At 45.0% G+C, this 24,975-nt stretch overlaps 2 protein-coding genes across 2 annotated transcripts in view; one reads left to right on the forward strand and one right to left on the reverse strand.

The window, feature by feature from the left end:
* The window catches only part of mmy (UDP-N-acetylglucosamine pyrophosphorylase mmy), a 96,134-nt gene extending 85,691 nt beyond the window's left edge, over nt 1-10,443 (reverse strand). Inside the window, exon 1 of the mRNA XM_075672838.1 lies at nt 10,425-10,443. The gene's annotated coding sequence lies outside the window, so the exon portion shown is untranslated. The remainder of the gene's footprint in view (nt 1-10,424) is intronic.
* Cdc50 (cell cycle control protein 50A) overlaps nt 1-23,343 on the forward strand; it is a 62,999-nt gene extending 39,656 nt beyond the window's left edge. The window contains exons 2-9 of the mRNA XM_075672839.1: nt 10,447-10,703; nt 11,113-11,246; nt 11,337-11,471; nt 12,305-12,497; nt 13,151-13,279; nt 15,504-15,710; nt 17,742-17,907; nt 21,752-23,343. Coding sequence (XP_075528954.1) covers nt 10,447-10,703; nt 11,113-11,246; nt 11,337-11,471; nt 12,305-12,497; nt 13,151-13,279; nt 15,504-15,710; nt 17,742-17,907; nt 21,752-21,794 — 1,264 coding nt within the window. The 3' untranslated portion in view covers nt 21,795-23,343. The remainder of the gene's footprint in view (nt 1-10,446; nt 10,704-11,112; nt 11,247-11,336; nt 11,472-12,304; nt 12,498-13,150; nt 13,280-15,503; nt 15,711-17,741; nt 17,908-21,751) is intronic.
* Nucleotides 23,344-24,975: the final 1,632 nt, after the last annotated feature.

The following is a 24,975-nucleotide window of genomic DNA, read 5'->3' on the forward strand; positions in this document are numbered from 1 at the left end:
GCACGTTAAAGAACCCCAGGTGATCGAAATTTCCGGAGTACTCCACTATGGCGTGCCTCATAATCAGAAAGTGGTTTAGGCACGTAAAACCCCATAATTTACAAGTCATTTCAGTCATTATTAGTCATTACTGGTCATTACTAAGCATGTTTAGTCATTTCTAATCAATTGTAGTCGGTACAAGTTGCCATTAGACATATTGGTCATTTCATAGTCATTACAAGTCATTTCAGTCATTATTAGTCATTAGCGCTCGCTAGTAAGCATCTTTAGTCATTTGTAATCAATTGCCATCACAAACCGCCGTTAGACATGTTGGTATCGTCATAGTCATCAGTAGTCATTACCGGTCATTGCTAAGCATATTTAGCCATTTCTAATGAATTGAAGTCGTTACAAGCTGTCATAGGACATATTGGTCATTTCGTACTAATTAGTAGTCATTACAAGTCATTTCAGTCATTATTAGTCATTACTAGGCATCTTTAGTCATTCCTCATCAATTGTAGTCGTTACAATTTGTCGTTAGACATTGGTCATTACAAGTCATTTCAGTCATTATTAGTCATTACTGCTCACTAGTAAGCACTTTTAGTCATTTCTAATGAATCGTGGTCATTAAGATCCATCGTTAGACACCGGTCATCTCGTAGTCATTAGTGCTCATTACATCATTAGTCATTACTACTAATTACTAGATATTTCTAATAATTTCTAATCAATTTCTAATCAAACATATTGGTCATTTCGGAGTCATTAGTAGTCATTATTAACCTTTAGCAATCTCTAACGTTATCATTCACTAAGTGTCACTATCAATAATTTTTTTTTTTTATCTGTCTTCACATGGCATGGTGACGCTTCGGCGGACACTCCGGCGGTCAGGTCTGTTGCACCAACTTCACCATGAGCCTAGAAAGGCTTTCGCCTTAAAAGCCCTAGGTGTCTTTATTCATTCCCTAAGAGACGCAAAAGCGAAAGCCTAGTTAAGGCTACTGTAATTAAGCTTAATCCTCCTTAATCCACCCTGCTCCATCCTTAATCCCCCTAATCCACATTAATCTTCCTTCATTCCCCTTAAGGCACCTTATTCCACCCAGTCCACCTTAATTTACCTTAATCCGCACTAATCCACTTAATCTTCGTTCATTCGTTAATCGACCTTAATCCACCATAATATACCTTAATCCATCACAACCCACCTTAATTATCCTTAATCCACCTTTATCCTCCCTAATGTCCTTTAATCCAGCTTGATCGACCTTAATCGTTCTTCATCCATCTTAACCGATCTTACTTTTTCTTAATCGATCATGATCTACATTAATCCACCTAAATCCTTCTCAATGCACTTTAATCCAGCTTAATCAACCTTAATCCACCTTAGTCCAATCACTAATCAATATTTAACTGTGCTAATCATTAATCATCTCTTATACACGGTTGGACATGGTTTGGTTCGCTAATTGCCTTCCTTGAATCTCGTGATTTTCTGTATCTCACAAAGCGACCTTGAAACAGACACGAGGCTTTCGCCTTGATAAGTACATACGGCTTCAACTTCTACGTAGTGCGAGGAAAGTAAAACTTTTAAAATGGCTATGTTACGCACAACATATGCCAGCGTATTTCACTCACATATAAGGAGAGATGCAGACCCAGAATCTAAGCTATTTCTGACCAATATAGCAGATATTGTTGACATTGTCGTCAAGCTCATTCTGCAGGGTCCTGAATATTTGGCTGGGCGTATTCAAAAGATTTTGCGCTCACCGCTGCAGTGTTCTTGCTCAAATTTTGCAGAAAGATCGCATTTTGGCGTCGACTTCGTTTAGTATAACAATTGGCATAGTGAATTGCCTGCGTTCTAAGAAAAAAAGTGGAAATTTGCATGCGCTTATGGGGATGAGAGTTGCTGTCGCGACAGCGCAAGCATAAACTTGTTTCGCCATCTGTCGTCACCTACAGAAAGCAGCGTTTCAGGGCGAGCAGTCGCCTGCTCCAGGAGGGGGCAACCACTGATCAGTGGAGATCAGTGGGGGCAACTATAGTTTCTCGAGAAACTATGTGGGGGCAACCATAGAGTTTATGGGGGCAACAAGCGGAAGCCCTCCCTGGAACGCTGATTTCCGCAGAAGACGGCAGGTGGGGACACAAGTCTGTGCCAGGGTCGCCTTTTCATACATCATTTTTCACATAGGCGAAAACAGTTTCTCATTTTTGTCTGAATAAGCAGGTGACTAATCGTGCCAAGTGCTATACTAAATGAAGTCGACGCCAAAACGCGATCGTTGTGCAAAATTTGAGCAAGAACAGTACAGCGGTGAGTGCAAAATCTTTTTTTTTTAACGCTCGCAGCCAAATATTAAGGTCCCTGTATGTGCAGGAGACGTCAGCAAATTTCGGCAAAATCTAGCCAGTGGCAGGCCCAGCATGAAAATTATCGCTGATTAGAGTATAAACGCACAATCGCAGCGCACGGTTTCAAAACGCAAACGAGCTGCACTTCTGGCGCATGTCAAATAAATAAACAAAATAAACAGCCGTCACCTAACAAGGAGAAAATACATGTTTGAAAAAGGCGGGAAGGTTGAGAGGAACAGCTGCTCCGAACAGCCTTTGGCAGCGGACCACAATATGCATGGAGGAAGGAATCTTTCCTCCATGGCAATATGGCACCCTCCCGCTGCCCCAAGAAACCGGCCAAAATGGCGGAGAGGCGGGCGATTCCGGATCTCCTGTCATCGCTTCCCGTTTCACGCTCGAGCTCGCGAGCGTAATGGGTCCGGCGCCAGGCGTCATTTTATCAAATTACTCTTTATGTTCGCCGTGGTCGTGCATAATTACGAGAATAGCTACAACGCCTGCTTCTTGTACACATGGAGCACGAACAACTGGGCGCAAATTCGAAGAGATGACGAAACCGCAATATTTTTTTTTTTTTCGTTTAAGTGCTCACAATTATGCACTTTATGACTCGAAGATGCAATCAATAGGGCAACGTACGTACATATTAGTTTGATATGTACTCACACTTAGAAGCCTTGCTGTGCGTTCTCAAGGTTTGTAGAGGCGAACCGTGTTCCTTCTTTTCCCGCGCAGCCGTCTCAACTGTCCGCACCCCATACCCTCAATGTTCCGCCCGCGACCACCACAAGGAACCCAGAGTTTTGTGGCACATCGATATGTAAGCTGCTGAAGAACAGGAAGCAGCATGTCTTCCCGAGATGTCCAACTGGCGCCACGACTACAAAGCATGACGCAACAGCTGGGCACCAAATTCATTACGCTCCCCCAGGAAACCGCAGTCACACACAGGAGAGCGGAGACAACCACCGAACCTGCCGTCTTCACCGCTACTGCGAGCACTGGGTGCCCGCCAGGTCACCGACCTGGCTCGTCAGTGCCGTGTGCATGTGTTGTCTTATTGGTTAAATTGAGTCACGAGATCCTGCCGCTTCGAAGACATGGTAGAGGAAGGCGCCGGTTGCGGAGTGTTATGCGTGTCCTTGAACTTTTTGACCGCGCCAGCTGTGTCGGTTATGGCGGGAAAATGTAGACTCCGTACGTTTTCGTTTCGGCGGGAAAAGCTTATCTTGGCGCGAAGACGCAGATGAAGTGGACGCTTGCAGCGCTCACTGGTGACTTTGAGCGCTGTCTCATGGGCGAATATTTCCGCTACATCGGCGTTTTTTTTTTCTTTGTTAATAAAAAACTAAAGAGATGTACTCGCCCTGTGTTGATGACGCCAACTCGTTTTCGTTTCGGCTGGCCCGTCCAGTTACCTGCGTCTCTAGTCGCTATGTCCCTTCTAGAAAGTGCGATATCAAGGAAAGCTCATGTGTTTGTACTAGAAAAATCACAATCGGGTGTACGCGCTAGAAAACAACTTTTAATTTCTTTGTTGTGTGTTGTCATATATTCGAACAGGTTACGCTCACTCATAGCATGCGCGACGGTGTTTTATCCCCTCGTATTACTTCATTTTTGTTTGTTTTCTGCATATTCGCGTGTGCGTGCGCGTGTATTTCCGACAAGCAGTACACTCACCTGAAGTTTTCTACGAACTGCGCAACGACTTTTGGCCTGCAGGTGATTGACAAGCGCCGAGCGTAAACTCTGTCATTCCTTGGTAATTGAAGCAGCAGTGTTGTTTATTCTAGACTTGGTAGGTGACTGAATTAGTGAAGGCCGCGCGCCTGCGATCTTAACTTGCGCGCTTCGCATCGTCTTGGTAAATCATTTTAGCGACAGTTGCGATCTTGCTTCTGAATCCCTTCATTTGTGTTGTCCCAGCTTGTCTTATGCAATATTGCATCCGTAGATGTGTGTTTGCACGCGAGATTAGGTGCATCTGCAATCTATTAAACTGCTGTTCCACTGCTTTTATTACCCATATTATTTTGCATATGTCTGAGTGCTGTATACGAACTGCTGACAAGGGTGCTAAGACCTCTGTCAGGCCTTTCTCCCTCGACTCCCAACCTTAATTCTCTCGATTTGGCAAGGAAATAACAAAATGAAATTAAATTTGCACCGAGACTTGCCATAATTCATATTGTCCATAATAGTGTACTGCGTGTCTATATCTCGTGAAACTTGGGTTTTAGCATGCATTGTTGCTTTTCGTGGTACAGTGTCGGCATGCGGCTTTTTTAACGCGTCAGTGGAGAAAAGCTGCGATTCGCAGCAAACCCTTTGGTATATGCTCGCTGACTTGAAATAAGGGTACCGTATATGGCGTAAGGGAAAAGCGATTACACGTACGACTCGGCGTTCTTCTGCGGTTAGCTCCTGTATATATACATCAAGTCGGAAAGCGATATTCAAAGCTTAATATTTCTATGAAACTCTCGCGAGCTTCATAACTTAAGAACGGGTTCTGTCTCTTACAGATATGTGAGGAGGCGTCGGAGTAACTCGGCGCGTGTCAGAGATCGTACAGTAAGCGTGGACTTGAACGCCACTTCAAAAAAAAAAGAATCTTACTCAAAACTCGAAGTTAACAGTATTACCAGCCTTCACGACTTATTTCTACTGCAAATTATGTTCACGATAGAAATGTCCAAATATGCGTCCGAAATAAACACGAACATCAACGCTGCACATACTGGCGCTGGTATATAGGACACGAATACGACGATTCCCGGCGTCACTTTTCACCACTTACAGTATATATATATATATATATATATATATATATATATATATATATATACACACGCTATAAATAACGAGTGACTGCATCTCTAGAATCTGCTTCCAGAATTCAGGTACCCGCTAACGATATTCAGCGACGATAAATTCACGACGTACCGCACAAAAAAGGTTCCCAGAAGGCGAATAATCGTCACGTTATGCTGCAGTAGCCCCTTTGTGCTGCTCGACGCCACCCACAATGTGGTGGGCGAAGCTCAGGAAAGCGCGCCGCTCGTCATGCCGCTCGGCTTCCTGCATTGCAACTAATGCCTTGCCGACCCTCTAACGGCTGCATGACTCCGCCGCGATAAGGAAAAAAAAAAATGCTTTCCCGCCGAAAAACAAGGTGTTCACGGGGTTTCGAGAAGACGCGAGGATGCAAATAGCATTTTTGAAAACGTTTCCTATGCGATATTAAGGATAACGTACATAATCTGACTGGTCTGAGACCTCTTTGGGACGTCGAAAAAGGGTCGCAAATCTGTTTTATCAGACGCATAATCCCGAAATCGACCTTTTCGAGACTTGGCGTTGCTACTCGGTTGGCAACTGTGCCAACGTACTGCGCGCACGTCGAGCCGTGCTTCGCGCAGTGCCATGGCAACGCATCCGGTGCGGAGTCACGCGAAGTCTCGCGAAAGTGATCGTGATCCGTGTCCCCGAAAGTGATCGCTCGAGAATAGCGCGCACCAGTACGTCCAATTTATAACCCCCCCCCCCCCCCACACACACACACACACCTCTACCTCTCCGATAAGAACTGCCATTCACAAGTACTCCCATACACGTACGGGGTCGAAGTGCGGGGCAACGACAAATCAAAGCAGCTCCGTGACGCGCCACGCGCGGCCCCATTGAGGCGCCCATGCGCGTCAACGCGCGGTCCCCGGGAAACGACCCAACGACCCACCACTAAGTATACGGCGCGGGGAGGTATATCGCAATAAGCGGAACGAATAATGAGTCTCTCGCAACAGGGCGATCCACACGAAACGGGTCAATGGGCGCGCTTTTTGTGCTTGGGCATTGCTCGCGCATTGAAAGACCCCTCTCTCCCTCTCTCACGGACACACAACACACACACGCGCTTATATCGATCCACGGCCGCTATGCAGAGACGCGTGTAAAGAATGTCGCTGCGTATAAATGTTGCCAATCGATTATTTGAAGGCTCTGCGCGAACGCATGGGAAACGCAAGCTTCCTACAATTACCTATAGCGGGAAAAGTGGCGCTTCGACGCTGTTTTACGTAGAGACCCTTTAGTTGGAGTCATTGGAACAGAGGCTCTAATAATGCTTTAGCTGCACGAAGTGTTCTTCTGCAACGACTTTCCTGGGGAGCCACATGACTGTGAACCCGGTAAATTCAGCTCGTCAGTCAGTCAGCTTGTCGGGTCGAATGTCGTTTAACGTAAACACTATAGTGGGTCGGGTCGAGCGAGCGTCGAAGCCAGTTCGACGCTCGCTTCGGTCTGACTCTTCCCCTCCGTTCGGGCAAGGCGCATGCAAACGCGGTCGGGTCGGGATGCAGGTGGTGGTCGGTAAACTCTACCTCTGTCTGTTGCTCAATACATGCAACGCAAGCTTTCTTTTTTTTCCGAGCCTGGAAGAAAGTACGCGAAAAATAAAAAAAAACGCGCACGAAAACAAAATTTTCTCACTGACACTTTTGCTCTAAAGTTAATATTTAATGAATTTAGATCAATTAATAACAGCTAGTTATGCAATTAGGAGAAATAAAAGAAATATGACTCGCTCCAAGCGACAGCAATTAAACAACTTGGATGTTTGCCTTATTGTCTTTCATTTACGATTTTCTCTCGCTCTCTCTGGACGTGTCTCACATTAACTTGGTTCTGCCTGCCCCCACCCAGCTATGTGGCTCTTGAATATTTAGGATTTTCCCCAAAGGTACTGGGATACATGGTACTGGAACGTTCGCGCGAAAATTCATCCGTACTGCGCTTCAGTTACGCGGCAGAACTTATTCATACTTCGAATCTCCCGGCTAGGTATGGCGTCCCTCACATACTTAAAATGACAACCAATGTTCCGTGCGTTCCAGCTAACGTTAGCCAATCTGCTCAACAAAAAACTTAAAAACAGGACGGTGCAAGATACAGTTATGAAACCTACGATGTTAGGTTGTCAGAGGCGTGGCGACTGAACACCGTATACGTCCTGAGAGCGCATCTTGCACAGCGTTACTTAATTTTTTTTTACTTACAAACTTTCACTTAATTTTTACTTAAACCGTTCAACAGCTTGGCTAACGTTAGCTGGGACACCATATATATATATATATATATATATATATATATATATATATATATATATATATATATATATATATATATATATATATATATATATGGCCATGCACTCAGCCACCGCGGTGGCTCAGGGTGGCTATGGCATTTTGTTGCAGAGCGCGAGGTCGCTAGTTCGACTACCGGTCACATTTGCAAAAACGTTCGGATTCAGGTGCGTGTTAAAGAACTCCAAGTGAACAAAGTTCATACGGAGACTTCCACGCCTTCCACATCACTAGTGTTGCTTCTGGAAGTCTAAACCCAATCGACCAATCAGCTCCGCGGGCGCAGCGGGGAAAAGGGCGCTTCGACCACATTCCGAGGAACTGGGGTTTCGATTGCACGCGTGGCTACCCGAGCTATTCCGGGCGGTGCTGAATTATTGAGCGCGTATCGTCAGCGCCACGAGAGCTATCCCACAAAAGTCTTTGCCTCGCAGCCCATACCTCGTCCTGACTTGCACTATACATCCGCTTCGACCATTTTCCTTAATCGCAAGTGCGCTTCTCCGTAATGCACATTAGCCAAATTAATATCGGCACCAGTCACAGTTCAAACGAAGACGAAGTGTCAGCTGTACATGGCCTGCCTCTTGCGCACGTTTTTCATCACGACAGCCACATCGAAGACGTTTTTTCTTTTTTTTTAAATGTAATAATACAAGCAGCCTCTGATTGTACACGCTGTTTGCAAATATTTTTTCACAAGCAGCCTCGCAGAAGAGCCAGCTTTACAACAATGAAAAGTGTATCTCGGCCAGTTTAGACCGGCAGAGTATTCCCTCGCAACTCTACTTTCGTAAATTTGGCGGTAACAGGTTGGCGGGAACCCCAGACTTTCGTTGTTCCTGCCGGAAAGCCCAGAACCGGTATACGTCAGTACGATACGATGGGTTTCGATGTATACACTCTTGCGTTTGGGACGTTGTGGCGAATCTTGGCAAGTCCGGACTGTGGCGCCTTTAGCGTGAAGTGCAGTCCATCTTCCCCGATAAACAATTAGCTATACAGACCACAGTAGACGACGTCCACGTCAACAACGTCACGGCGCGCTTGTGGAGGAACTTCAAGGTGGCGTCGCCACCAGTACTTTGTTTTTGCGTCGACTCTGGCACGCCTTCTCTGAAGGCAGAAGTCGCTTGTATTATTTACACGCATATATTGTAGAAGCTTAATTCACTGACACAGCTAAACTTACCTTCTTCTTTCTTAGCGTGTATTTAAAGTTAGATGACGTATTGGAAGTGGAGTCCCCGTGCGCTTCAAGGCAGTTTTTGCTAAAGTGTTTTGTTGAGTTCGTTATTTTCCCCGTTACCTTAGGTGATCCCTCGCCCACCTACTTTACTTTATAGCTGTTCAAATGATTTAGTATAAATTTGCATAGCTTGAATTAACTTATGTTGAAAACCGAATTGTAACTAATTATAACAGGTTGCGAACGAAAACCTGCAGCCCCGCCCCCTTACGTATAATGCCGGCAAAGGCCTTTAGCGTAAATAAATAAAACGTGATCATCGTGTATGCATAAATTTGGTCCGGAATTGTGTGTATTCACGGAGATCACTCGCTCATACTACATACAGCCATTGCACAACCTCAAGAGTGTAGCCGAACAATTTCCTGCAGACCGCATACATATTGTGAAGCTGCCAACTTCCAACGCCCCGTCTTTGCGTCAGCTGAAATTACGCAAATGGTATCGCTTTAAATACTTGACATCTACGCGACGACGGCGTTTGTGCTGCTTTGACGCATCGTATATATTTCTCGCTGCTTCCTTCCGCGACAGTCGCACGCTGTACTCGACCGTAAACTTCTCGTCCGGCACCACGGCTGAATGAACGTGAATGGATATAGTTTATTTTTCATCTTATTTTTTTTTCGTTTGGGGGCACATAGACGCTGAATTTCCTTCACAACTGGGAGTAACTCCATTCCATGGGAGCGCATTGTGCAAATTAAAGTACGCGCCCTAATGTTACACTTCGCGCTTTAAAAAAGAAAGAAAGAAAGAAGAAAAACGCGCACATGCTATACCTGCTTCTACGCGCAGCATTTGTGAAACAGCGAATATCGTAGTGGGTGTCAGACGTGTCTCGGCTTCGTTTAGTCGAAATGCGCGAACACTCGATCACAACGGTAGTCTGAGCGAACGAGTGTTTTGTTGAAAAGCGATCATACGCATATGCAGGTCTGCGCCGTGTGCGTATATAATGAATGCGCCATGCTTCCAATCGGTCAAACGTCATAAGCACGCCCACAGCTGTAATTCACGGGACAAGCTCCGCGCTACATTCCAGTACACAACTGGCTTTTGTTATCCAGTCAGCTGTCCGCCTGCTTGACGTGTTATCGCATCTACGTCGCGCATACTATCAAAGCAATCAGACGCAATGATGATCCACTAAAAAACAAAGCACGGAATTAAGTCTTCGAAGATCTGTATATGCCATGTAGATATATGTTATCCCGCACGCGAGTAGCAGCAACAAATACAACAGACACTCAGCATTGCGGTTATCGCGTACAAAATTCACGGGCGCGGATAAGATGCAGAAGAAATGAAACGATGCCGGTGATTGCGAAGGAAGATGAGAACAAGTTCGAATGCGTAGTATACGAGCTATAGCTGCCAGCTGGCTATAGTTGCGGATATCGCGGTACTGTCAGCAGTGCTACATATTCACGCAGCCACCTACGAACCGCTCTCTGCGAGGAGCACAGCTGCGTGATATCACAAGTCAGACGTCGCCACGAGACAAATGCGAAATGTGCGTATACGTCAATCAGAGCCAAAGCGGTGCCAGCATAGATTCATGCTAGGAGAAGTAAGCTAGCCGCCGCCGGAATTCGCGGTGCAGCGACCCGCGGGAACAGTCGGGGGATGAAAGTTACGCGCACCGCCCACCGTACCGTTTGTGTGTTTCTTCCGTAGAACCCGTCCGACGACGTCCAAGGACCTCGCTTCGTCGCTGCCGCAGTCTCGGCCGCTGGGGCCTCCTCGCACACAGAAGCAGAAAGCCACGGCAGACGAGCTCTCGTCCAGCGAAGGGACGCCCGTCGCCGCCGGAAGTTGTCGCGATCCATTCCTGTCACGTGGGCTGGATGACGTCACGGTCAACATCCGGCGGTGCCGTCGTCTTGCGGTCGGAAAGATGTCGAACCCCGAGCGCAAGAGCAAGAAACCCTCGAGTGAGCGTTGATTCTTTTCCAGCTGTACCCTTTTCGGTTTACCGCCGTTTTAGTGCATGATCGATTTGTTGCCGTATAGCTTACGAGAATGATTTGCGCCTATCATTCAAGTGTTTCGAGATGCCCACAGCGGACCGCTGGAAAGTGTAAAATGGGGCGTCGATCTCGAGTCCTGGTAAAAACGATCTTCACGGTCCTTAGTAAGGTCATTAATTGAACGCTTGAAGTGCGGCGCCTGTTTTGATCGTACTAGCAGACGTCAAACGCTTTGCCAAAGTCACAAGCCAGAGTTAACGGTCTGAGCAGCAAACTATCGGTGCACTAACGCGGTCGAAATAACCCACCTCGTCAGATCCGCGTGCTCCTCAGATCGGCGAACCCTTAAGAAGAGTTATTTCTGTTTGTGCAGGCAGTGCTTTCAAGCAGCAGCGGCTGTCGGCATGGCAGCCGATTCTGACAGCTGGCACGGTGCTGCCGACGTTCTTCGTCATAGGCCTTGCATTCGTCCCCATAGGCATCGGTCTGCTAGTTTCATCCAACGAGGTAATATGCTGAAATATGTCAACGCCGTGGACACGTTTACACCGTGCATTTTCCGCTGGTGCTCACCGCAAAACTGCGAACACGCTGCAGGTGCAGGAGTTCCAGTATGACTACACGGACTGCAAGGAGAAGGGCAAAAACGTGACATGCGCGTCCGTCATACAGAACGATATCAAAAAGACGTGCGTCTGCCTCGAGCGCATCACATTGCCCGAAGATTTCAAGGTGAGCCTCGCTTGTCCGTGCCTCGTTTTCTTTACGCAGTTATTTAGCGTCGATGCACTCTCGTGGCAAATGTATACGAAACTGCGTGCGTGCTTTCTGTGCTGTGTGGAAGTCTGTGTCAATTATATTATCGTGATTCAGTACCATGCAATACGATACATGATACGTCTGCCTGTAGGAGAATGCCTATCGGCACGCAGAAATTCTTGCAAGGCATAGTTAGCATTGTTCAGATCAAATATGCCTTCGCTCTTTCCCTTTTTTTTTTCTTAGCCCCTACTTACTACTCGTGAGTAAGTGATGAAACTCATATACATATTTTTGTGCCCTGCACATTCTTTCCAACGATGTAAACACGACACCAACAATGGAATGGCCTATGAAATGAATTATGCATAGATCCAGAATGTTAGCGAAGTTTTACACAAAGTAACATAGCTATCCGCCAACTGAAGCAGAATCCTACAAAGAAAACCTTATCATCATTAAGCAAATTTTGCAGTTGACCACTGCACTTCTGAGGCTTTTGTGCTACCATCTGAGCCAACCAGAAGGCTAGCAGGTGGCACCACAAAAGCAAAGTAGCAAAATACATAAAATGTTCAGGAGAAACGCAAGCCGGAGAATTAACTAAAATAACCTTGGGTGAAGAGTGCAGTGCGGAACGAGTTTTACTCAAGCCATTTTGGTCTCCTTGAAAGCAAGCTTAACAGTAACGGATCACCTAATTATTGCCGACTGTAAGACACCGCTCCTTTCCATCACCTGCTTATGCAACATTGTTGCTCAAAAGAAGAGATGTTTAAATGGCCTTTTACTTTCACACGTCGCAGTCTGAAGTGTACGTCTACTACGGGCTGACCAACTTCTACCAGAACCACAGACGATACGTGAAGTCCCGAGACGACACACAGCTTCTGGGCAAGCCGCTTCAGACGAACCTCGACTGCGAACCCTTTGCACAGGATCCCAAGACAGGGAAACCCATTGCACCCTGTGGTGCCATTGCAAACAGCATCTTCAATGGTTAGCTCCCGTCTTTCACCACCGTTCTTTTAGTAAGGTTACGACCGGGCAGAAAGTCTGACGTAACACTTTGTCTTTTTTTTATTTTCTGAGCAGTTGCGCTCCAAAGAAGTTGTTGACCGCACCGTAAGCATTCGTAGCACCTACTTAGTTGCAAATGTAGTGAGCCAGCTGGACTTGCAGTGTGTAGAATGTGTGACGTGACGAATTCTGGTGCCTCGTTCCTTCACAGACCACTTTCTCATTTTACAGCATGAACGTGGGACAACTTGCCGACCTGTGCTGTTTGTGCCCATTGTACTAAACACCCTCCCCGGCGGCTGTGCCTCATAGCACAAACATCCAGGGAACACTAGTTACATTTAGCACTTGTTTGCATTGACAATAAGAAATCCAGAATATATCATTCTAGGAGGTGTCACAGTCAGTTTATTTCTTAAGCTGCGTTTTACTGGTTCCTGAGAGCATCGAACACTTGCTGTAGTAAACAGTCGTATTGCTACTCTGAAAACAGGTTGTCAAGGGAAAGTGCAAGGAAGCTTGTTAGGCATTTACAATTTTAGTTTCCTTATTATTATTATTTTTTTCGTGAGGGACCCATAAATGTACGTGATATGGGTTTTCAGCTTGTGCTATTTTCTTGCACTGCTCAGACACGCTCACCCTCAAGTACCGCCACAAGCAAGACCGTGACGGCATCGAAGACCCCACCATGGTACACATGCTGTTTGACAAGATTGCCTGGCCGACCGACCGCAGGGTCAAGTTTAGGAACCCGCCAGGTACGCGTCAGAGGCTGTTAAGGCAGCAGCACCTGAAGTAACAATGCTGTGTTTGTCAATTCTCAACCTAATGCCATTGTTCTTTTTTTTTTTCAATTTCCTTCCTGTTATAGTATACAGTCAAGCCTCATTGTAACAAACATGGCTATGACTGATTACCGGATGTAACAAAGTGAATCTAAAGTTTGGCTGGCCAGGCTTCATTTTCGTGAGCTGTCTGCTGCTGTAATGAAACAGTCTGCTTGCCTGTTCTAGCACACTGTTAGTGACATTCTTTTCCCATGTGGCATCATCAACCACTTCCTCATTGTCTTTCTTTTCGAACAAATTTTTTAGCTCTCTGTGATTGCTCGGTGGCTAAAGACACCCTTCTGCCAGCTGAGTACAAAGTCAAGTTTCACTTTCAGACTTTGGCTCATGTAAAAGGCCAGTGTACCGCAGTTTGGGTGCACGTAAAAATACCTGGTGCAGCCAAAATTAATATTGAGACCTCCATTACCACACCTTTCATAGCCACCAGGGTGTCAAAGCAAAATAGAGCTGAACTGTTATTTTCAGCTGAACTGGAGCCAAACCGAACCAATATGGAGCTTTCTAGAGGAACCATTCTTAACTGGTTCAACTGCAGGTTCTGCCAAGGGTTGTTGCTGAAATTCTATGACCGCGCATGCCACTGTGTTGCTGAGAGCAGACCATGGTCTGCTCACGTCAGTTCCTGGCTATGTGACATGTGACGTGTGACCATGTGGCAGTTTTCAAGGCAGCACTCCGTGCGGAGTGCTGCCTCAGGAACTGTCACATGGTTCGTCACAGAGATATCTTTAGCTTGGTCAACTGTACACATTGTCGGCGGCCACTTTCTAGACAGAGAGTCTAGAACCATTGTGGAGGATGCTGCTTGTACTCGATTCTCGGCGTTTCAGGCACTGCAGCGCACTGGTCACGCATGCTACAATTCGCACTGAACCTTCAGTGACTGCTGTTGCTTCTGCAGTGTAATTAGTGCTTCGTTGAATTTTTCCACAGCAAGCGCAGATGGTAACAGCTGAAAAAAAGTGAGAGACACAGTCGAACTATGTTTCGCTGTTATCGGTTAATAATAAGCAGTGTTGGAAATTTATTAACTGTAGGCTCTCTCTACAGCTTTTAGGCCATATTTCCTTTTGTTTGTGAGGCAGTTTGCCCCTGCTTTGCAGAAAGAAAGTAGAAAGAAAGCTGGTATAGAACATGCATCACGGAGGAATGCCCAAAAAGTTGTATTGTGAGAGATTTCAACTCATCCCGTTAAAAAAAAAAACCACCTGACATGTACAGAGTTCTGCTCAGAGTTCTGCACTTTCCAAACTTATCCATTTCTTATTAGTCAACACAGAGAGCCGTAGATCAGTCCTTTACATTTCTTTTTATTTGCATCTTTGCCATGGCTTTATGCACCTCGGCTAAAATTTTCTATTTCCTCGGAGCTTTCAGTACGCTATTTATTTGCCCCTCAAAATATTTTTGCTACATATTTATGAATTCATCAGGAAGATACGGGAAGTATGTGCAGTTGTGGTCGCCGCTAGCTTTTGTAGAAAGGTATTAGACGTTTTGTAACCAAGCCCCTTTCTTAATTTTCATAAAGACAAATGTAATATACATTGGTAGTTAAACACTAGATCAGACATTTTACTTCATTTTCTACAGTATGGGCAGCGAGCAGGACCAATTTTAGGAATCCAATGAAGCAGAAAATTTATGGGAGGAGTAACACAGCAATGCATTTGATAGTTGTGCAGGGTGCCATGAAGCTCATCCGAACATACAAATTTAAACGTGCCTATATGAAACAGTATGTGGCATCTCATTTGTGATTTGTTGAAAAGAAAGCGCCCGTGCAAAAGAAAATGGTGCACAGTACTTCTTTGCAATACCCACCAGAACTTGCACGTTTCTCTAGAAGTACAGCACATTCCTCCAGTAACTAGAGGCATGTGAGTGTTTTTCCTTTCTTGCAGCCTAATGAACCTCTTCAGAAAGATGCAAACCAATTCTAGCCATGGTAATTTTCGTTCTAGAGCTGAACCTGAACCCAACCAAAAAGTGTGGTTTGACAGCCTTATAGCCGCTATGGGGTGTTACACCCAGTCATTGTCTTTTTGCGTGTTGTGTATACCTATGCGCACTCTTCAAGAATGCTGAGATGCAGCCCAACCAACTTGCTGCACACCTCTATCCTGCGCAGGCATGAATTTCAATGGCACCGCTAAGCCGCCAAACTGGCCGCTCCCCGTGGAGGATGTTGGTGGCTTTGAGAACGAGTCCCTGATTGTCTGGATGCGTACTGCTGCGCTGCCCACTTTCCGCAAGCTCTACGGCCGTGTGGACCACTCGCGCGAGCTCTTCGTCAGCTCGCTGCCCAAAGGGGACTACGACCTGGAGATTGTGTACCGTATCCTTTCTCCAGAAGTGCTGAAAAACTGGGCCAGTTTGTGGATATACTCTGGGTTTAAAGCACAAATGGAAGAGACGAGAAAACAGCGTCACATTGTGGTGGCAGTGATGAACCGGGGAGTGCCAAACAGAGTGTTCCTGTGGTTTGGAGCAGACTACTCTCACTTGCATTATGTATACACACACACACACGCAACATACAATTACATACATGTGCTTCCAGGCTCTCCCATTCCCTCTGTACCTCTACCATGTGACCAGCTACCAAACTTTGCACACATCTACTTTTTTTCCACTTTGACACTCCTAATGCTAACGCATCAAAAAAAAAGAAAGAAAGAAAAACGCCAGCTGTCTCGCCACTGTCGCCTTTGTGCCGTGCACTCTGCATGGTGTGCCTTCCTCTTCTGTTCCCTTTCACCCTCTCACCGATGTCGGAGGGGGTGGAAGGGAGACTGAAGAGAGTTGACAGAAACATCTGGGTGTGCAAGACAAAGGCGATATTGCTGGTGTTTTTCTTTATTTTTTTTTCTTTCTTTTCCTGGATTATGCATTCCTTTTCTTTTCGGCACAGACAACCAGTAGCCTGATTTAATTGTTACAGCCAATTATGCGGGATTGGAACATTGTATGAACCTGTTTATTTATCCGCATAACACACGCAGAAGTTGAAGGTGCAGCAGCAGCTCACTGTTCCATCAGAGTAGTGTTAAGTAGTGTTAAAACCAGTAATGCTATAGGTGGGTTCGACTGCACCTCTGCCTAGTTAAAAATATCGGCATGTTTGTCTCTTCTGCGTTTTTTTTTTTCATCTTCTTTTTTCCTTTTTTTGTGCAACCCGGTTGTAGCAATGGGATTTTCTTGGCACTTGATTATTGATATAAGTGGGTTTGGCTACAGATTCCATGAGCAACCTTCAGTAAGTGCTTGTGCTCGTGTCAGTGTTACCCATCTGTGTTTTAAGTGGGGAGTATCCTTTCTCTCTTGCTCGTGTGCAGCTGTTGCTCTAACAATAAGATAATTATACGTGTGCACTCTGGGGTCCTTGCAGAAAATGTGCAGCAATTTCCCAACTTGGTGATCAGTTCTGCTACAGCGTGAAATAGGAGGACAAAAGAGCTAACGTAAGCGCTGTCAGCTATTTCAGTGTTAAATGCGCACTAAAGGCAAATATCAAGCTAAAGTGAACCACTAGATCAATCATATCAAGTTTCATACATTAACCTTAAGGAAAAGTGCACTGTGGTGCTGTTGCGTGCCTAGCAATGGTGGAAAGTGGTGGCTTTGGATTGGCTTCGTTCTCGGAGAGCCAGGACACCTTGAAGGCACGTCTAGTGAATGTTCCCTCTTTTACAGTGATTGAGTCTCTACCAAAACAGTGCGTAAGACGCTGTTTCCTTTCATTCATTTTACTTGTTTATTGACTCTTGGAGCCTCAAGCATCGTAGAGAGGGACATTGTGTGTCATAATCAGGGGACAGTGGCAAAGGCTGCAAGAGTGTGGTGCCCTCTCTTGGGTCATGTTTCCATATGGGAAGGGCACTGCCTGTGGGATTTCTTACGTAGAGGCCCCCAGAACAGCTCTTAGTAAAGGTCAGCTGCAACAATATGGGGGACCATGCAATAAGCCTCTTCTAAGATGGTGCAGGTATAGAGCAGCCCCTGTGTAGTATTTTACATCGTAGTGTGTGCTTGTGTCACAAAAAGCTTGCAAAACTAAGGCAATTTCGATACCAAAGCTAAGAAAAGCACCTTCATTACTATTCGATCGAACAGTCCCCTCAATGTGCTGATAATCTCTGAAGCCATGTTCTGGTATTTGTCATATTTGCTGACCACTGTGTTCCCGCACTGCCCGCTACGGCACTATTTAAAGGCTGCTAATAAGAAAATATGACAATTACCACCTGCAGCTTTGCCAAGATTGGTTCGATGGTTCTACTGTATTGCATACTACTCGATGAACACCAATTTAGCCCAAGTGAAATTTCACACCACGTTTTTCCTGAGCCACGCTCCCAATCGCCAGGCTACCCGGTGATGCCATTCAAGGGCAGCAAGCGCATCATCCTCTCCAACACATCGTGGCTGGGTGGCCGCAACCCGTTCCTTGGCATCGCCTACATCGCCGTGGGCAGCCTCTGCCTGGCGCTGGCCTTCGTCTTCCTCGTCATACACAACAAGTTTGGCAAGAAGTGCGTTGCCACTGCCCAGCCGTCACTGTGCCGCAAAGCATGCCTTGCCACCACTGTCCTCTTGCACTGCGACTGCCCTGTCGGCGCCTCCTCTAAGCTGTGCTGCTGCTCTCTGCATGCTGACGCACCTAAAGCAAGCTTGCCGCACCCCTCCCGCTTCCTGCTTTTTTCCGAGCCACCTGCATGATGGTGACACCCCTGTCTCTTGGTAAGTGGCTCTAGCACACCTGCTAGCCTAATGACGAATTCCACCGGTCAGCTTAGCACCATTTCTTCTTCCTCCACTGGTGAAAAGGCACACGCATTTAGTCAAATTAGGCGTTGCTACTACACTGAAGACAAGGAGAACAGCACAGGTGCAAGCAGCACCGCCAAACCAGGGGCCAGGATAAGCATTTGACCTTGCACAGTGCGCTTCAATGCGAACATTCCAGAGCTGCAGCCCTCTTACATTAAGGTGCCTTACAGCTCTCACATTATACAGGCAGAATAAAGTAGTCGTACTTCAGTATAACGAAACCTGATTGAACGAAATAATGGATATAACAAAGTAAGTGCAATTCCTCTTCAAAGTCACTATAAAGATTTGTGTTGCAGTACATGCAATAATAAATATAACAAAGTAATTTTGGCTCCCCCTTCAACTTTGTTACGAAAAGGTTTTTCTGTATTTCATAAAATCTGCCAAACATGCACCTGCACCTAGTTGACCAAACCTGCATGCATTCTCATCACCATAGCGTAAATGTGTTGCTCCAGATTGGCCAGTGGAATCTGCCACAACTCATTTACACTAAGGGTAACAGGACCCCCTTAGTTAAGAATGACGTGTGGAGCTTCTCATTAATGCACACTACTGAATACTATATTGGTCTGCTAGACATAAAAATTACACAAGAAAACATGGAAACAACCAGGAACCTGCCATCTTGTCTCTGTGCTTATACAATTTCAGTGTCCAAGTTTGCAGTTTCGCATGCTGGTGCAGAGTGTCTGGCTAGAGATCCCTGTTGGAGAGCTGCACGTTCAGTTGGAGGTCACGTTCGCACCATGAAATGCGCCAAGCTCTCATAACTCATTCACATTTTAGTTACTTCCTTGCTGGTATATATCGCAGCATAGTTACCTGCCTGCCATCATACTGACATTATGTATAAAATTACAGGTTGCTTCTCGTTGGAAACATTGTATGTGTATTGAGTCACTGATTCTCTCACCATGAGAGTTGAAGGTCAGCCTAGTTTGCATATCTTTAAAAGCTACAGTACCACAATGCTCAACTCGCAAGACCACAGCTTTGTTGCCTTCCCCTCCTTATTTGGTGTTGTTTGCTTTGCTGGCGCAAGGTTTTCGAAATTAGTTCAAAGGTGAGCTTTTACGTCTTGCTGCACCTTCTAGGTAGACTCTGCTGGTAGCTTATTCGAAGCATCAAACATAAAGTAAGTTCTAAGATGAAACACGGCATGTTGAGGGCACCAGAATTTGAAACTGAGCACTTTAGTCACTGTATTGGCCGCGCTGATATCCCTTCACGCTGCCCTTTCTGTACTTGTGTGTGGAATTCGCAATAGCTTGTTATGGACTTCAGTCATTTTCAGCTGCTTCAGTAGAAACATCTTGATCTTTCAGCTAGTTTGAAGACATGCGACCTATAGACACTCTGACTGTTCAAATGGTGTGCTGGGAGTCAGTGAAATGTCAAAACTTAATTTCCACCATAACATCACTCTTTCTCAACCTTTTAATTCCCTATCCTGAGCTGTACTTGTTCAAGCAGTTTGTTTGAATATGTTGCCAAACCTGAGAGTGTATTCTCCAGGCCTCACTTCCTTTGCTTTCCCACTGGAAAGAAACCATGCTCGCCAACTTATCTCTGGTTATGCTGTTGTTCATCTGCTCACATTCTTTTTGTCTTGTTTTATTTTGTTTGATGAGTCTCGGTCTGATATGCCAAGAAAGTTACTAGATGTCCCCACTTTAAATGTCTTCTAGCGAGATACCATCATAGACAAATGAAACGTGAACAAGTTAGGGTTGACTGGAATGCATTCTTTAATTTCCGCTTTCACCACTTGGTGTAATGTCTGCATAATTCTAGCTTGTACGCTTACTTTGGGGCCTGTGCTATCTTTGCTGATTGCATCACTATTTATTTAAAACACATTGGCGGGCTAGTTGGTTTTAATCCATGATAGAGTGTGTAAGAGCTACTGAACGAGGACATAGAAAGAAACAGTCTCTGTGTAGCTGTTTCTTTCTATGTCCTCGTTCAGTCACACTTACTATCATGGACTATTTAGTTACTACTTGTAACAAGTGTTCTACATTATGATTTACTATTCATAGTTCACTTTTCTGCAATTTGTACACTTGCTGCGGAGTGTTTAAATTCGCTTGCTTCAATTATGTTTCACAAGTGAAGGGAAACAAAGTTTTCATCAGCGTATATTTCAAACAAGCATTGTGAAATCTGTGTATATATGCAACTTGATTTATATTTGTAGCTGCCTGCTGTACAGGTACAAAAGTCTCTCACCCATTTTCTCAGCCTTTAATATCACACACCTTATTTGCTTCTGCTGACTAGTAGTGCTTATTCAAGCAGCTGAATTTGTAATTAATTTTTGCATATGTATCTGCAGGCCTCAAAGACGACCCCTTCCCCATTAAACCACTTGTAATTATCAACATACTATAATGCCTCTTCAATTAACATTTTGAAAGGCAGGATATGCTTGATTCATTTGTATGTCGCTGTATCGGGGTTGTGCGGAAGCATGTCGGGCAGTGTTCTCTACCTTTTGCACTGTCATTCCGCTTATTGCATGCACATTCGCACCTGTCTGTTTCCCAAGAGACATACTGAATTGTCTTTCATGACCTTTGTTAACTTGCTTTTGTGCTGTGAGCACGTTATGGAAGCTGTGTGTGCACGTTTTATCATGTTTATCTATTTAGCTTGTCACCTCTTGTTGGTTCATTTGGAATTGGTGTTAGGTTTTGCTTAACCGAGCTTCGGCTTTCCAAATTGGGCTTTCTCCACATCGCATATCCCTGATGCGACATGGGGGGAGTACCAACTTCAGATCCACATATCTGTGAGTAGAGTGATGGTGCCTTGGGCTTTGCTTCCTGTTCTGGCAGGACAAGAACCATGTGCTTATAGTAGCTAGGGCAAGATACTTTTTTTGCACATGTGTTATTGAAGAAAGCAGTGTAACAAACATAATCATGAGCAGTACTGAAACTGGCTGATGTGATGACCATAATGTTTCCTACTGAAATTACTGGAGGGAACTCAAGCGCTGCGAATTGTTCGCCTGCCATGGTTAATGGTTAGTGCGTGGATCCGTCTGATCTTTGTGGCTTCAGAAGATGTTCTTGTGGCATTGTTTTTTTACACCTTATCTTTCTAAGTTTACAAGCATTCATATATTTCTAAGTGCATTAAGGCAATAAGACCGTGCATATGCATAAATAATTGAGAATTGTCGCATATACAGTTCATTTGTTTTTTGTCGGGAATGGTCAGTTTGCAAATTCGCAATGTAGCATGAAGTTGGGAAGGAGAAAAGCTTTAGCAAATCCCTGTACTCTACTCCCCATCAATAATTCTTGTGCCTAACTTGGAATCGGTACGGTGGGATGCACGATGCTTGCAGCTCCCATAGATGCTAGCGCCAGGTTTTTGCTCAAATTATATATTTTTTAGGATGTTGTGTAGTGATAACTACAAGGGACGGGCAGTTGCATCAGTTCCTGGCAATTGGCCAGAATTCGACTAGTCTCCAACCAGTGGAACCTGCAGATAACATTAACTCGGTGCTGCATTTTTCATTTGCAGCACACATGACCTGGTGAACATAACCCAGAGAACACCCTACTAACGGCAGTCGGGGCACTGTCATCGCGTCTGCGCATTCCACTGCATTGGATGAGGATTCCTGCCCTCTCGGCAAGGAGGAGCCCGCACCGTGGACCACTTAAGTGTCTTGCCAGCTTCCCGGTTCAACCTTATAATCAGCGGTTGCTACTAGTGGCACCGCATTTAGTGTTTGTTCGAAAAATCCCAAAGAGACGATCACGTGGTTGACACTTTCCTAATTGCAGTGTAACTGCACATATTCTTTTAACTATTTGTTTGTGGTACAGTTAACTCCCGTTAATTCGACCCTTGCGGGACCGTATGGTTTGGTTGAATTATCCATAATGTCGAATTAACATACGGTATAAAATGAACGATTTAAATATTTTTTTGTCGCTTGAAGTAGCCTGCTGTGTCTCTTGATGTGCGATTCAACCAGCTTGAGGCAAAGAGTGCCCTACGCTGCCTCAGCACGACGCGACACAAAACGAGTGGGAACGGATGGCTTCACGGGCAGAAGCAGTGTTGGCCACTAAGAGATAAAACTAAATTTATATAAAACAGCTTCACACCTATAGAAACAGTAACACCATCTCCTGAATTTCTTGTGTTTTCAAACTTGTAGTAACCACTGCAGCCTAAGATGGAGGCGCCAGCGGGGGTCGAATTAACCGAAGTGGCGCTGTTTTGAGTTCAAGCTAAACGAGTTTGCCTTCCATACCAGTGTATAATTTTTTGCTGGAGCATTCCAGTCCTTTGCCTGTGCTTTCATCCATCGTGATGGGGTATTCAAAGTCATATTCTTGGTTGCAAAACTAACATGAAATTAATGCACTGTGAGCAATGCACAATGCCTGAAGAGATTATCTATGCCTTTGACCGGTGCTCTGAAGTGTGGAATCATGTTTACGTGTCCCAACGTCTGTGGTTACAGAAAAAAAGGAAGAAAAGGGGGGGGGGGGGAACGCAGGTGCGTTATCAGATCATCTATCACTTTTTTTGAAGTGGTTTTGTACAGCCGTCATTGGCTGTTACGGTCAATGAATTCTTTCTTGAAATGTGACAGTTTTCTTGTATTTGTAGCACATGGACACTTTTGATGACCACTGACACCACAGCACAGCAGCAACACAATCCCAGAGAGCATTGAGTCTTGCGAGACATCGGCGCGTAGTTGATGGGTACAGTACATCTTGGGATTAAGTTATGCGCAGAGCCTGCCCCTTGTTGTCCGTGAATTTTGCTGCGCACTTACTCGTGCAGACTTTTTCTAGGCCTGCTTTCATTGTTGCAAGCTGCATTGTGCTTGGCAGAAGCATCTAGTCAGATGTTGTGATGGCTTTTTAACTTGACTGTGCACGGAGGCAAAAAGTAATCCATTCAAGCGGTTTGTAGGAAAGTCTTGTACAGTGGCAAATTCCTGAAGTGGGCGGGTTCTGTTTGCAGAGCTTAATTGCTGCTAGACATAGTTTCACAGTTGGTGTTGTCTCCTTGGTATTTGTTAATCTTTGTAAATACCGTGTAATTTATTTTGTGACCTCAATAAAAGGGACATGTGTTTCTTTACAGAATTCCTTGTGCCCATTCACTTGTTTCCTGCCATGTTTAACTAGAGCGTTTAGGAGTTACTAGCCACTAGCAGAATATTCCTGCTGAGTGTTCAACCGTGAACTTCTTTGACCATGTCACATTGATCGTGACCTCTTATTTTCTAAGATTTATGCAAACTAGAAAATTTGTTTTTCTATGTCCGGGGCTTCACTGAACTGAGAGGTAGTCCAGCAAACCGCTACACAACACGAAAAATTTGGTTGAATGCTGCTGCTGCAGAAGGAACGGTCAACATTAGTTTCCCTGAGAGGATATTCTAAACAAAGTGCAAATTTTGTGTAATGCTTTCCCAGAAAAAAAATCTACAATTAAGGGCAGCACAAGGGGTTAGAAATTGCCCTCCTCCCAAGCCACGGCGCTCCTCTTTGACTCTAATTCTGCGTGGCTCTGGCTATGTCTTGCCTCCATGAGATTTCTGATCCGAGCCTTGTCTACACACGGACAGTTTGAATGAGTGTGTTCTTGCATTTCTTTCCGTCATTTTCTTTCCCGTTACAGTGACAGTCCTGACCTCTGCATATACGGCATATTTACATAAAAAATGCTCATTTGTTCTATTGTATACTTGCTGTGCACGTCATAACCCCAGATAAAGTGGCCTGGACACTTCTCCATACTGTTATGGCACAAAGAGACAAGCCCAGATTCATCAGCCTCCTTGAGCTGTATCGCAAGTGCATGCGAAGATCAGGCATATTTTTTTCTCTCGCCAGAAAAAGGTGTTGCTGCACCTAATTCTTTCCTGACAGAATATACGCAGTGGTTTGTATGATACAGTCCTTTCCCGGTGCCTCAGTGACAGCCTTCACCACTACACTGTTCTTAGCCTTTGTTGCATTCTTTTTCACCTATCTCCTTCCCCCATACAGCCTGGTGTCTCGCACAGAGCTCAGCTTTTATAAAAAGCTCTTTACAGCAGTTTTCCACATGCATGCACACAAATAGACAGTAGAGCACCTTAGAAGGGTCTATGTTTGATGTAGTTGTGTTCTACTCTTTTAGAGGCAAACTGTCTATAAATCTACTATTGAAAAGCTTTGTGGTGTGCCATGCTATAGGGTTTTCCAGTTGACATCACACAGGAAAGTAATGAGATTGCTACACTTGGAGTGATTTCACTTTGGTTGGCACGGGTGTGAAATCTTTAGAGTCATAAATTACAAGTGTTAGGCAGGGCATATAAAGTTGGTCCTTAATATTCACATAGATATCTCCTGTCAAATCGGTGTGCTTGTGCAACAACTGTTCCAATCACGTAGCCATCTTTTAAGCCAGAGATTCAGTCAATTATTGAGGCTTGACGTAGTTTCACTGAACACTTTTCAGAAATGATATTCATTGCGAATCTGGTGATACTATAAATCAGCAAGTTAGATTGTGAAAATGTGATTGGTGGTAGCTCATTATTCACAGATCTGTAGAGGAAGATACTTAAGTGGTATTTGGCGAGTCCAGAAATGGTAAAGATGTTAATCTCGTATCGTAGGCATTTGGCATTAGCAAAGCGTGAACTGCAAGTAGTAATTCTTATGGCTTGGTTCTGAACTACTTGGAGAAATGCAATGCAAGTGTTATAGAAAGTGTTTCCCAAC

The sequence above is a fragment of the Dermacentor variabilis genome, chromosome 10 (assembly GCF_050947875.1).
Source record: "Dermacentor variabilis isolate Ectoservices chromosome 10, ASM5094787v1, whole genome shotgun sequence".
In the NCBI taxonomy this organism is placed as follows: domain Eukaryota; kingdom Metazoa; phylum Arthropoda; class Arachnida; order Ixodida; family Ixodidae; genus Dermacentor; species Dermacentor variabilis.